A 14,305-nucleotide genomic window follows, 5' to 3' on the forward strand; every position below is an offset into this window, starting at 1 on the left:
GACGTTGATTGGAGTGACAGGCAAAGCAACCAATCGGGAGTGCATGATTTGACAGAGGGCTGGAAGAAGGCGTGGCCACCGGTTTAGGGTGTCGCCGTGGAGGCTCCCATTCGAAGGCGACGGCGGTCGTCTGTATTTCTTCTCTAATCTCCCCAGAAAAGCGAAATTCTGCCGGGCAGACAGCGAATCCGACCCAGTTTGATGTTCATCTCGTTACCCATCGTTCTCGGCGGGGCTCTGGAATGACGGCGCGCGCGGAGAATTTGAATTAGCTCGCCGTTAGTTTGAAGAAAGACCGAGTCCGAGTAGAGACAGACAGAGAGAGAGAGAGAGGGGAGCCATTTTGTCCCGACTGGTGTATGTATGTGTGTGTGTGGAAGAAAAGAAAGAGTGGAAAAGAGGAATCACACGGAAGAGATTCAATTTTTTTTTTTTTTTTTTTTTTTTTTTTTTGCTTTTTCCCCATGCTGTAAGGGGGAAGGAAGCAGTCGGATCCTCTCGGACACGGGGACGTTATTTGGGCGGTATCAACAAATCCCAGATTGTGTTAACTGTTCAGGACTTGGAGCAAGGCTGGTCAGAGTGGCCAAGGCGCTGGCTTTAGACTTCACGTAGGCGTGCTTAGGTTGTCGGGTTTGTTTTTTTATTATTATTTTTTACAATTTTTTGTATTTGGGTGAACACATACTGGTGTTTCAATGGCGAAAAAGACGTACGACTTGCTGTTCAAGCTGCTCCTGATCGGGGACTCGGGTGTGGGGAAGACCTGTGTGCTGTTCCGCTTCTCTGACGACGCCTTCAACACAACCTTCATCTCTACCATAGGTAAGGCGACCAGTGGGCACAAGCACATCTGCGTTTTTTTTGTCGCTACAGGTGTTTTTTGACAGTGCCAGGCCGGTGTCGGGAGAGGTTAGACAGCCGGGGAGAGCCGTCCGACCCCACCGTGCAGCTGGAAATGGTCGGCAAGACATATTTAGCTAGCTAGCTAGCTGCTAGCATGCGTCTCTCCAGGCCTGGACAGGCTAACTGAAAGCTATTTGTCCAGCTTAAATAACCCTTTAGTTGCCTATTCCTTATTAAGTTACCATATCGATAATCAAACCCTATCTTGACATTAGAAGTAAGTTAAGGCGCTGCTGTCATGTCGGTGGCTAACAAACTGTTAGCACTGCAGGGCCGCGATGCTAACATGTAGCAATTGGTATAAAAGTATGCCTTGTTTACCTAATGAAAATGAAACCTTATTTGTGTTAAATGTGTGTATGTGTCTTTAAACTTATATGGAACACAAGCAAAGCCTCTGAAAGTGATTACAAGTTTAACAACAAGTTCAGGAGGATTATGAACAAACTGTATTTTAAGTAAATCTTGTTATAGTTCAGTATTTGTACTGTGGCCAATAAAGCTTCTCTGCTCATTAGTTTCAGAGAAGCTAAGTTTGTTAGTCAGGTGATCTTGTGTTTTTGTAAAGTTTATGGTAGTTGTGTATTAAAGTAAAACTTCTTAAAGCAACAGAAAACAAATCAGGTTGGCATACATTCAAAGTTAGTTGTGCTATTTGTTTTATTTCATTCTGAAAGAGTTTAGTTTACATTAAGCATGCTTTAGCACAGTTAAGAAATTGTTTTGATACAGCATATCTTGTTTCAAAGCTCGTAACAGTTTAGATTTGTAATTGCTAACCCAAAAGATTTAGTAGGTGACATCTAGACCCAGTACAACGAGAGCAAAATACGTAAGGAGGTAAAGTCAGTTGCGAGGGAATATTTTGGCTACAAAAGGGGTGACATTAACCAAAAACAGGCACTTTGTCAGCAGTGCCTTGTAGTTGTTGTCACAACATTAAGCAAGATGACTAATTTGTTTGATCGGTGAAATCAGGACCATTAAGCTCTCTGTGAACCAAGCAGAGTCAGATCTGAATGTAGCCGAAGCATAAATTAATTAATTTGTGGATATTTTTCTCGCGTCGATAGTTAAAGTGTCCGTAAATGAAGTAAAATGTGCGACCAGGTGCCAACTACCATGTGCATTTGTTTACCTACGTGAAGATCCAGAGTGACTCAAACGTTAAACTTAAAGATCTAGGAGAAGTTTTGCAAAAAGCTCTATCTTTGTAGCTCTTCACCGCCCTGCTTGACCCCCAGTTTTTCCACCTAAAAGTTGTCTTCTCTGTTCTACGCTTTCCTGAGTCTCCAGATTTGTTTGCCTACAGACTCTACAGCCGTCCCAATGTAGGTCAGTTGTGTGATTCGAGCTTCAACGTGGTTTTCAGCGAATTTAGCTGAGTTCTTTGTTTACGTTGATAATTGCTTTTAGTAAATTTGGTACAACGACTGGAGTAAACTGTCTAAATGCACCGTTTTATACAGTTCAGGATAACCTTTTTGTATTTAATAGTTTGCAATGAGTACCTATTTAAAAGTTATTGGTAATAATTTGCACAAGTATTATAGTAATGTAGTAAATTGAATTCAGCTCAACTCCTTTAAAACATGACCCCGAAATAATTAATTCATCTTTCTTTGCTCATCCAGTCTTAATGCAGAGAAATAAGCGAAGTGGCACCAATTCTTCCTCAGATTGAGAACTCTAAACAGTCCAGCATGGTGGCATCATCAACCTTTTTCTTTCTGGCGTTTTTGCGCATGCGTCTAAGAATCACGCTCACATGAGTCAAGCATTAAACTATGTCAGATCTCATCCCGGCCCAAGTGAGGGCTCCATTTACACCTGCTGCTCAACGTCAGCGCTGAGTAATAATGAAACGTTAGCTGTTTTTTTTTGTTTTGTTTTCTGGACTACATAAAGTTTAGTGTTTGCAGTTTTCTGATGTTACATCTCTGATCCTCGCACTTAAGATTTGCTTCAAGTTCAGCCATTTGGTAACTTCTCTGGTGAACAGCTGTTCTGTTACAGAGCTCGCTGCTACATGTAGACTCCTGTTTATTTATTTATTTATTTTTACGATTTAGCTTTGCTTTGACTTGCACTGCTGTTTGGGCTTTATCGCACTCGGAGTTCATTTCTGAAAATGAGTTTCAAGCTGGACAGAGTTGAGTAAAACCCACCACAGATCATTTTAAAGACGAGGTGCGTCGTCGCGGATAAAAACCAAAAGTAACCTTTGCTCCTTCGAAGGCGTGGGGGGGGGCTTTCCCTGACGTGATGAGCAGTGAGTTAGTGCCTGACAACAGGTTTTCTGGTGTCATTTAAGAGATCCGTGGAAATATACTGAAGTGTTTACACTTAGCAAGATAGCTTCCGGTGGTATGTATATTCTATAATGTATAGAATTCTGTTTCACAATGATTGTGGAGACAGTAAGGCTGCACCTGGGTCATGTTTTGACTCGTTTTAAATTCAAGAAGCAAAAATAAGATTATCGGAATGTTTTCGCCGTTTATTGGCAGATTTCAGACCTGCTCAAATCGCCCAACAAATAAACCGTTAGGAGTAACGGGCTCATCTCAGCTCAGCTTGGTTTGCGCTGACGTGGGAGAACTGGAAACGCGCTGCAGTTGTTTTAAATATTCTGCTCACCTTCCAGCAGCAAACTGTGAAGGTTACGCCTGCATATCTTCCCGATCATCAGTGCAGCGTGAGGAGGGAGACGGTCGGGCCATCACAGCTGTCTCAGGTGGAAGTTTTTATTGAAAACGGTGGAAAAATGAGCCGGGATCTTCAACTCTCTGCGACTCTGCAATCAACGGAGCATTCGCAGGCTGCTGTAATTCCCGTCGCTCATAGAGGGGAGTAACTTTTGTTCTCCAACGTTGCATCAACGCTTCCCAAAATGTTCAGGGAGTGTAGGTCCAATAAAAATATCCCTAGAGCTGTCAAACAACGACTGTTGTTGTCCTGTAATCCACCAAAGGTGTTTCTTTTTCCAACATCTTTAACTTTGCTTCTCATGAAAGAAATCAAGTTATTCTTGCGTTGAAGAAAGATGCGTTTTCGTAAGACTAACTCTGCAGTTTCAGGAGAGATGTAGGTTTAAATGTCTGCTCCATTCTATTATAAAGTCCCTGTTCAAAGCAGAAACAAGAAAACCACTCGTTCACGCTGTTACTAAGAAATTTAAGTGCAACTATTGTTTTTGACACACATAACAAGACACCGATGCTTTGACAGAAACCTTTTAGTAAGTTTAGTTTTTATGTTCTCGACTCGGTTTGTGGACAAAGAGAGATGTTTGAAATGACAAAACCAAGAAAAAGATTTTTTTCTGTAGTTCCACTAAAGAGAAAACTGCAGGAAAGTTTTAAAATAGTTTCAATCTCCTGTTTGTCTCATCTATGATTTGAAAAATATAGAATATATCTTCAACATGAGAGCTGGTCTGGATTTTAGGTGACTTTATTGTGATCATGATGAATATTTAAAGTGAGCTATAAAGATTTTTTTGTGTTTTTGTTCCAAAAAAATGTTTGCTGAGTACTCCAAACCAGTCTGAGAAGTATATTATTAAAGTATTACTGCGGCACAAATCTAAAATAAATGCTGACTGATGTTAAAAATCTCTGTTGCAAGATAAAATTAAGGCAATAAAAGTTGTAAGCAATAAGGTGCAGACACTACAACAACATGATAAAAATAAGTAAAAAACAGTTTGCATGAGCTAAGGTTAAACACAAGTGATATATATATTTTTACACACTAGTGAAGTATCTTGAGCGTAAAGGTCAACCTTTTTTAATTTCGGTCACCGTCCTATTTTTAAAAGCAGCTTGTGTGTTGCAATCTCAAACGGTTGTAATTATAAAGCAGTTTTTACCAGAATGGCTGTGAGAATAATTGAAATGTCTTTTAACTCCCAGGACTTGAAGCAGGAATGTGTTTTTATCTTTTGAATCGAACCATTTCAGAGACAGCTGCTTCTCAAAATACCTCCGCTGGGACCCCCCCCCGTTTATCCCTCCTCGCAGCTCTTCCTCCATCCCTCTCGGAGGTGGTGGACATTGCCTAACGCTCGGTGACGTGTTCAAAAAGAACATTTTACTTTTATGGAAACTGGCAAACGGCTGCAGCAGCGTTCGTATTTGTGGAAGGAATGGACCGGCCACGAGTTTTCTGCCGAAGGGTTTTGTTTGTTTTTGGTGAAATATGTCGGCTTTCCATCAAAAAGGGACCTATAAGAGCTTCCAAGTGCTCCTCACAGGGTAAATCTGGATCTTTTATGAGGAAAACGCAGTTTTCTTAATTTGTTGTCTGCTCTCTCAATCTCTTTGTTTCGGTTTTACTTCTTTCTGTCCAACAATGTTTTTCCCTCCTCCTCCTCCTCCTCTCCCTGGGGTGGCCATAATATTTGGTGAGTCATTTTTTTTTATTTATTTTTTTGGCAGCTGGTTCCTTCATTATTTTATGGCCCCACCCCGACGACAAACACTGCCGTTTCTTGGACTTTTTTTTTTTTTTTTTTTTTGACCAAAGCAGAGCTGACAGCTAAAGTCTTTAAACAGGAAAACTTCTTGGCCAAAAGTCAGAAAACAATGAATCACCATCTTGAACCGGGCCCCTCCGTAGGCCTTCAGCCACATAATGACAACTCTTCAAGCTGTTGTGAATTAAAGAAAAAACCCCAATAATTTATTCTGCTTTGACATTTTCTGCTTTCATACTTTTGAAAACTTGCTTCTGACATGTTTTCTCAGAAACTGCGAATAACTTTCAGCATATCTGAGGCTAATAATGGAGTATAGAGACTGCCGTCAGTTTCACGAGTCCTGAGGTGAAACGTTAAGTGTTAGTTTTAAAATGATAAAAGCTGAAGGGGGAAAAACTCATAGGAGTCGCTTTTTTGATTAATAAACTCTTCAACTTTAATTACACTGTTATTTCTCTCTTAAGTGCCTTTAAAATAACTTATTTGCGGTTTCTAAAAAAGTCTGTTTTGTTTGGAGCCAGTTGTTTAGTCGGTAAACTGGTTGTTGGCTCAGAGCCTGAACATGACTCTGCAGAAACAGGAAGAGGTTATTATTGTTGTCTTTGATGGAAACCTGTCTGTCATTTCCCTTTTTTTTTTTTTTTACTTAAATATCTCTCAGTCTGTCCGACCTTTGACACAACAGCCTTTAACTCTGTAGGTCTTCTCCTTTGGGTCGTGCCTTCAGGGAACGTTACTTTTTATTTATTTAGTATAAATAATGTCTGATAATATGTATGTTTGTTTGTTTTTTTCTTACAGGAATAGACTTCAAGATTAAAACGGTGGAATTACAAGGAAAGAAGATCAAACTACAGATATGGTAAGTTTGTGTTTGAAAACGCACAGCATTTTGAGAATTCGGTGCGGCGTCCTCGGTTTTGTATCGTCGTAAAACATCTGTCCATCTGTCCCTGATGGACCGAAGTATGTGAGAGCAGGAAACGGTGACGAGGCCCATCAGGAGGTCTGCTGCAGGGTTATCATCCTGGTTTCACCCAGCTGGAAATGACTTATCAAACACAAACATGTCATTACTGGAACATTTACCTGCATATAAACCACCACAGGATTTATAATCACTGTCTGAAGAAAGTCACTGTTTGAAACTATTGCATCGAGAAAATAAAAGGAAATGGGCAAGTTTCTCTTTTTTTTTTTTTAAACCCGCAGTGACTTTACAGAAGTGTCGGATAGTTTTGCTTACAAAGGTATATTTTTTGAACACACACAGTGAAACTCAGCTGCTGAAGTATTTTTGTTACGGTTCATTCATTCAGCGTTAATCTCCATCTATCATCTAGAAAACCGATACCTGCATGTCGACACCCACCAGACAAAAACATTTTTCCCATTGTTGTCGTGTCCGATGTGTGAACTCGATCTTAGAAACGACCGCCTGCTTTTTAATTTTAAACTAACGCAGCGCTCGATTTAAGATCAATGAGAAAAATCTCCAAATGTCGTTTATCATTTTCTTTTATTCCTGGTTAGTCAATGTGTGACTGCCAATAACTATTCACTTTAATCTAGTTGTCAGTGAATTTCACAATGAGTGCATTTAATAGAATCTGGTTATATTAAACCTAAACATTACGTCTGTGGTCATCATGGGTTCAGGTTTGAGCAACATTTCACACATTAGCTGCTTCTTATAGCTCAGAGAAAAGCTGTAAGAAAATAATTAATGGTGTAAATGAAGCTTCTCCTCTCTTTGACTCAGCAGGACTGAGGATTTAAACCTTTTCCCGGGTTTAACTTCTACATCTGAGCAGACTTTTTCAAACGTTAACTTAACTTCTGAGCCCTGACTTATTATCCTTCGTTAGTGTTTAGTTTGTCAGTCTCAGTTGATTCGCAGAAAAAGAGCCACAGCTCAGGATTAGTGCGTGTTAAAGAGACCCAAACCCCGTTTCGAACTGGAAGTCGGCGACAAAATGACGTGCGCGGCGTAGAATAAAGTCTCGCGAGGCGTGCGCACAGGTTTTCACAAAATGGCCGCTCAAAACACCAGTGTGCTGGTTGCTTGGATGCAAACGCTCAGAATCTGTTTATTTATTTGCAGTCGAGTCACGGCCAAGCGAGATGCTACCTGAAGTATTTTTCCATGATAAATAAACAAAATATTTAAACATTTTGTGGCTCGTTTCCTGCCGTAGTTACAGCTACGACCCGGTTTTCATCAAAATAAATCTGGGTGGCCAATCCTGGTTTAAATCACCTGATTTAAATCAATGGGTGATTAACAGGCTTCTGCAGAACAAGAAGAGGTGATTTAACCACTGAATCAGGTGTTGGAGCAGAGAAACAAGGAAAACCTGCAGGATGGTGGACCTGAGGACCAGGGTTGGACACCCCTGAGTTAGGATGAGCAAACAGTTGGTACAAAATACAGAGACCGGTAATTATAGATGGACTGTACTTATGTAGGGCCTTTCTAGTCAACTTAAAGCTCTTTACAACAATCTGTGGCCTCATTTACCCACCCTCACACATTCATACACTCTGCTCCATCTCTATAAATCACTCTGTCGAGTCTAATCGGTGCTTTTAGATCACATCATACCGGTGGAGTCAAACCTCCGACTCTCTAACCACTGAGCCACAGCCGCCCCAAACAGCAGATTTATGTATTTATTGTACAAAACCGGGTTTTGTTCGTTGGAGTAAGAAGTTTGCGGTGTTTGAACAAGCAGGTGGATTTCCCTGCAGTAAAGTTCACAGAATCGTGTGTTCACGCCGTCAGTCTTTGCTCAGAGGGAAGAAAAAATGAAGAATCTGTTCAGAGAATCGTAGAGTTCGGTCAGTTTGAGTGTCCGAGTTATTGTTTCAGCAGGAAGAGGAGACTGCGTGTAAATACAGCCGTGTTTTGTTTGCAGGGACACGGCGGGCCAGGAACGATTCCACACCATCACCACCTCCTACTACAGAGGGGCGATGGGCATCATGCTGGTCTACGACATCACTAACGCCAAGAGCTTCGAAAACATCAGCAAATGGCTGCGCAACATCGATGAGGTGAGGGCGTGGCGTTTTTCTTCTACGTTCTTCGTTTTTCATTTTTCTAGCTGTAAAAATGGGTGATAATTACCTCAGGATTGCAGCCAACGGGAGGAAGAAGAAGTCAGATTAACGGAGTCCTGGATGTCTGCGTGAATCTGGCTCAGACTTGCCTTAAACTTTATAATCTTGAACGTCACTCGTAGCTGAAGTTCAGCCCTGAAAGTGTCTGACGGCTTGAAGAGGCGCGGAGGACTAGAAGTTTTATCCTCCTAAAGAACTGAAAAACAAAATAAACGAATAGGCTTTCAAGCAAACACTTTATTATTAATAATATTTTAACCAATCAGATTTGGTTAAATCAGATAAAAACCACGTAGCTAACGTTAATGAGAGCTTTAACTGGTCTTAAAAGGAATGTAGCCTAATATACATTATTTTCTCAGGATAAGTCTTTTTAGCTTCATCTTCTCCTCTTCTCTTGGTCCCTGTAAGCAGTTCGTGCTCCTTGTTTTACTTTATCTCTGGAAGCTATAATTCTGTAATCAGACCGAGCTTTAAGCATCGTTTTCAGAATAAAGACACGGCGTTAGTGAAGCTGGATATGATCTGTTTCACATCTTCTGTGCTCGTGATGTTCTGTAAAACAAAACGCTGCGAAGCTGTGGGATAATAAGAATAAAAGTGTAATAAATCAGGTTTAACGGGCTGGAGTTTTTCTCTCCCTCCCTGTTGAAGAGGAAAAGAAACACAATGAATTTCCTGCTGAGACGGTTGTTTCGTAGCACCTTTGCCTCTGAAAGTTTGTTTTTGACTCCACAGACGCTGAGATTGTTAGTTTTTATTTAGTTAGAATCAGTTGATCTCGTTGTTTTGACGACTTCATCCATGTTTTATTATTATCAGCTTTCACAGATTGATAAAACTGAAATGACTCGTGGATAAATTAAGCTTTTCATTGAGTCATTTATTTGTTTTTTTAAAAGAAATCTTTTGTCAATGAAAACAAATGTGTCCATAAATGTCTAAAATAAACATATTTGTTGTTTTACTCGTTCTGACTTACAGCAACGGGTGATAATGTAAGTGTTTGCCTATCTGTTAGCAAAATATCTCATGAACAGATGGGTGGATTTTAGTGAGACTTTCAGGATGTAATTATTGGATGTAGATCTTTGAACCTTTGGATGAAACCTGATTTAAGATGGCCGCTGCACCGTAACCAGCTCAGGAATGGCTCTAACTGAATCAGTTTTCCAGATATTTGGTGTGTTACGGTCTTAAAGCCATCCCTAACAGATCACTGTTAAAACTCTGGCGGGCGATATGCATTCCTCAGAGGAATGTTAGCTCTTTAATTATTACAACTACAACTACAAATACGTTTTATTTAAAAGGATTAATATTGTTTTTATAACATCTTTTGTTAGATTTTGCTGATTTCTAAATGAGGTGAAACCTGAGAAGTGAACGATGCTCGTGTGACGATGCCGTCTAACGGTTTCCCTGTCGCATTTTCAGCACGCGAATGAGGACGTGGAGCGAATGCTGCTAGGCAACAAGTGCGACATGGAGGACAAGAGGGTGGTACCAAAAGCCAAGGGAGAGCAGGTGAGATGGGTCGGTCCGTTTTAAAACCACTCAAAGAAGTTGTCGCCGTTTTTCCTCCACTTCCTGTTGGTGATTCGAGTGAAAACATGAATTTTAGTTTTTGTGTCATGTCACCAAAGCAGACCTGCTGTGAGCGCTCCGAGTCCGACCCACATCTGATACATGATCTCTGTCCTGCGCTGAAGATCAGCAGCTTTTATTTTTGGATCTGGCCCTCCTCGCGCCGCGTCCACGGGTTCTGACTCGGTTTGTTTCCTGTCCGCAGATCGCGAGGGAGCACGGCATTAGGTTTTATGAGACGAGCGCTAAGGCCAACATCAACATCGAGAAGGCTTTCCTCACGTTAGCAGAAGACATCCTCAGAAAGGTTTGTTTATCCGACATCAAGCAGAGTTTTCTGTTTACATTTCTAATATATTCTGATATTTTAACCCACTCAACAGGATCACTATAATATTTGTTTAAAAATGATAATTTAATGCTACGTAGAAGAACATAGAGAGCTCAAACCAAACAAAAATGATTACATTTTATTCAGTAAAACTATAAAGTCAAAGTTTAAACTCACTAAAAGCTGCCTGTCAGGTGAAAAAAAGACACCAAGAATTAATAAAGTGTTGTCCAGTGAAGACTTTTATTGCAGACGGGCTGTAAATCCTGCTGAACTTTGCTCTCTGAGGGTCATAACAAGAATCATGCAGTCGAACCTTCAGCTCCAGTTCAACCCAGCATTAAAACACCTGAAACGTTTTTTATTCTTCAGATCCAAGTTCCTGTTGTGTAAAACGTCCAGTGAACTAAATTAAAACCTTTAAAGTAATTATTGGATGTGGAACACCTTCAGATGAAGAGACGTCGGGCTGATTGTTGGTTTGCTTTTTGCTTAAAGTCGACACAATCGAGCAAAACCTTTGTTTAAAACTTTAGCTTTCAGGGTGGCGGGCGATAGGCATTCCTTCATTCCTTCAATAGTTCTGTTTTACCTCGTTTAAAACCAGCAAGATGGCCGACTGACTGACACAGACCGTTAACGACCCAAAACACAGATTTCTTTGTTGTTTTTTAAAATAAAGAAGTGAAAACTGTAGATTTTATCAGTTCCGATTGGAGAAAAGTCGTAAAAACTAAAAGAAATTCTTCACAAAATGTTAAACTCTCTGAGCAGCACAGGTATAATTTACACCAAGAGGTAAAAGTTAAGGTTTTAAATGATCTGTCCCAAAGAAAAGACCATAAATGAGAGGATAAATAAAAAGAAGCATTTTCACTCAAATAGTTTCATAAAACAACGAGCTGCTTGTAGCCGAGTCAGGAGTTCCTTTTTATTTGTCCTAAAGTGTCCAAAAAACAACCAATAAACAGTCTGGAAAAATAAAAAAATATGTGTTTAGTGTTTTTCAGGTCTGGATATCTTTTTATATTTTTCTAAGATTAAAAACCTGAAGTTAATCCCAAACAGCTCCGATGGTTTTTGTAAATATTTAAGATTAAAAAGATGTTTTTTTTTTATATCAGATCAGACACTGAAACATGTAAGAACTTTCCTTTTTCTTCTAAACGGCAGCCGTTGGTCCACGATAACAAAATAATCTGTGGTTAAGAAACAAACTTTATTAGGAAAACATGTAAAGACTTCAGGCCGTGTCGTTCACAAAAACTGTTCAAACTGTGAAAAATGAGCTGAAATCTTTAATCGTTCGAGTTCAGAAAAATAAGGAATTTTAAAATGGAAATTGAGGTGCGACAATGTAAAGGTTTGTTGTTGTTTTAATGTCAGATTTCAGCAGAAATTGTTTGTTTGTTTGTTTTTTTGCACCAGACGCCTGTAAAAGAGCCCAACAGTGAAAACGTCGACATCAGCAGCGGAGGCGGAGTCACGGGCTGGAAGAGCAAGTGCTGCAGCTGAACAACAACTCAGATTCACGCACACTAACGCACACACACACACACACACATACACACGCGTACACACACTTAAACTGCTAACTGTCTCGCCCTCTAACCTGTCTCATGAGTTTTCTCTCACACTGACACTCTGTCTCTTTATCAGAATAAAACAATAAACTGCTTCACTCGTCTAACCCCTCCTCTTCCACCTCCTTCACCACACCATTCTCTTCTGCATCTGATCATCATTTTTTATTTCTGATAAAAAGAGAAATCCAGTCACGTTTCTTGTCATTTGTTTTAAAGGTTAAGACAAAAAAACAAACAAACAAACAAAACAAAAACAAAAAAAAAGTGTGAAAAGACAAGCTCATATTTTTATTTCTTTTGCCTGAGCTCACTTGGTTGGACGCCTCCAAACACCCACCCACGGCTCTCACTGTCAGTCAGAGGAAATCCAAGTAAAGAGGAAAAAATAACAAATAAAAAAGCTAAATATAGGATTACCATTTTGTACACTTGGTGAGCTTTCTGTCGTCTAACCGTGTCTGTTCATTCCCACTTTGTTACCAGGTGACAGAGGCGTGGCTAGCTCCTTTTGTATGTGGGGGTTTATTTTGTCCTGTGCCTTATATGGAAGACAGGGGTGGGGCCTGTGTGGTGGGCGGAGCCACATCTACCCAATGAAATTACACTTTAATATTCAGTCGGTTCGGGCTCCTAACGAAGAAGCAGAACTGAAGCTAACGCGTTTGAATTTCTTTTTCTTCAGCCAAGAGAACGGCATTATACAGTATGTCCTGTTTATTGATGTTTTATTTGTATTTTATTTTGTATTTTTGAGGTTTTTTTTTTTTTTCCCTGCATGCAGATTTCTTTGGGTTGGAAACGTTTCTGTAACTTTGTGTAACGTTTGCCACTGGGTAACTGTGGGCGGGAGGTACACGAGTTCTCTTTGGAAATTCAAACAGTTTTGCAGATCCATTAAAAATAAGCTTGTTTAAGTTAACTTGTTTGTCCTCAATCGTGTCCGGAGGTCGTAAATCTAACGGTTCTGACGCTGCTTGACACGGGAACGACACAAAGAACCCTGTGATGGACGCAAACTGACTCGTTAAAGTTTTTTTTTTTGTGCAGAAATCTTCGGTTCTATTCACATGGTCCTTTCTGTCGTATTTTATTCATCCAGTCCTGGTCCTGGAGGGCTGCTGTCCTGCAGGTTTTACATGTTTCCCTGCTCTTCATCTGGTCTTCATGTTCTGCAGAAGCCTGTTAATCACTCAGTCATTCAGATCAGGTGTGTTAAAGCAGAGAAACACCTGAAACCTGCAGGACCAGGATTGGACACCGCTGATCTAATCGGTCAATTTGAAATAAAACGCTCACAAAAAAACCCCCAAAACAAATCTTTAACCGCAGACTTACTGGGGCACAGTTATCTCCTCATGTGATGAATGTTTAAGCATTAAGTTTTAATATAAATGTAGATAATTTAATTGTTTAATGAAGGTATGGAAGCAGTTTGACCACTGAAGAAAAACAAAGATCCTCTAAATTATGATTACGAAATGACTGAAAATCATGACTCAGCATCTCCAAAAATCTCTCTAATTTATGACTCAGCATCTGAAAATGAAAATGTCTCAGCAGGATCTCATAATGTTTTAATATCTCATAATTATCATAAATCAAAGGTTAAATGAGATTTTTATTATAATTATAGCCTCAGAAATATAAAATGATCTCATATTTATGACATATCTCTTATCATTTTGATGCAAAGTCATAATTTTCAGATTGTATTTTAATTATAATTTAAAAGATCTTGTTTTTTTTCTTCTGTGGTGGAAACTGCAGGGATTAAAGGTGTCCTCTGGCACCCCCTGGTGACGGCAGCTTGTAGGAAACATCTAAAACTGAGCCCCTTTAATGTGCTTTAATTTTAAAAACTGATTTATTTCACAGAATTTAAAGTCTGCAAAGTCTTACTCTGGTTAAATTAAACATCTGAAGCAAACCGGTGATTATATTAAATATTAAGAGTTAATTTGTAAATGTTACCTTAGAGAAGGAATTAGAGTTTTAACCTTTAAATTAATACTCGTGATGCTTTGTGTTTGGAAACTAACTGTGACTGAATGAGCTCCAACTAGTTTAAAAAGTATTTGATTTTATGTAAATTACATAAAATATTTAAATTTATAAAAGTAACTTGTGCCATCGTTTCAAAGTTTGTATTCTTTATATTTAAATGTAACAATGGCACGTTTAATATCTTGGAGTATTTATTGCACCAAGATGGAAAACCTGTTTGATAACGAGGGTTTTGTTTTAGTATTTTTTAAATGAAACCTTTGAAATAAAAGTCTAGGGAGAGCA

At 39.5% G+C, this 14,305-nt stretch overlaps 1 protein-coding gene across 2 annotated transcripts; it reads left to right on the plus strand.

The window, feature by feature from the left end:
* The first annotated feature begins 472 nt into the window (after positions 1-472).
* On the plus strand, positions 473-12,360 carry rab10 (RAB10, member RAS oncogene family). Of its 2 annotated transcripts, none has more exons than XM_017412032.3 (6): positions 473-825; positions 6,191-6,251; positions 8,308-8,446; positions 9,950-10,039; positions 10,305-10,406; positions 11,859-12,289. In XM_017412032.3, exons 1-6 carry the CDS (start codon positions 699-701, stop codon positions 11,943-11,945), a joined length of 606 nt encoding a protein of 201 aa, XP_017267521.1. In that variant the 5' UTR covers positions 473-698; the 3' UTR covers positions 11,946-12,289. The 2 variants fall into 2 exon arrangements, with proteins under 2 accessions (XP_017267521.1, XP_024860760.1); XM_025004992.2 differs by lacking the exon at positions 473-825 and adding an exon at positions 4,962-5,165 and having other exon boundaries at positions 11,859-12,360.
* The last annotated feature ends 1,945 nt before the right edge of the window (positions 12,361-14,305 follow it).

Source organism: Kryptolebias marmoratus, linkage group LG19 (assembly GCF_001649575.2).
Source record: "Kryptolebias marmoratus isolate JLee-2015 linkage group LG19, ASM164957v2, whole genome shotgun sequence".
Taxonomy (NCBI): domain Eukaryota; kingdom Metazoa; phylum Chordata; class Actinopteri; order Cyprinodontiformes; family Rivulidae; genus Kryptolebias; species Kryptolebias marmoratus.

Bases quoted from the DNA above. Each gene is read 5' to 3' on its own strand.
- rab10 (XM_017412032.3), top strand. From the start codon at position 699: ATGGCGAAAAAGACGTACGACTTGCTGTTCAAGCTGCTCCTGATCGGG. The intron at 826-6,190 runs GTAAGGCGACCA...TTTTTCTTACAG, and splicing joins AACCTTCATCTCTACCATAG to GAATAGACTTCAAGATTAAA. The intron at 8,447-9,949 runs GTGAGGGCGTGG...TCGCATTTTCAG, and splicing joins GGCTGCGCAACATCGATGAG to CACGCGAATGAGGACGTGGA.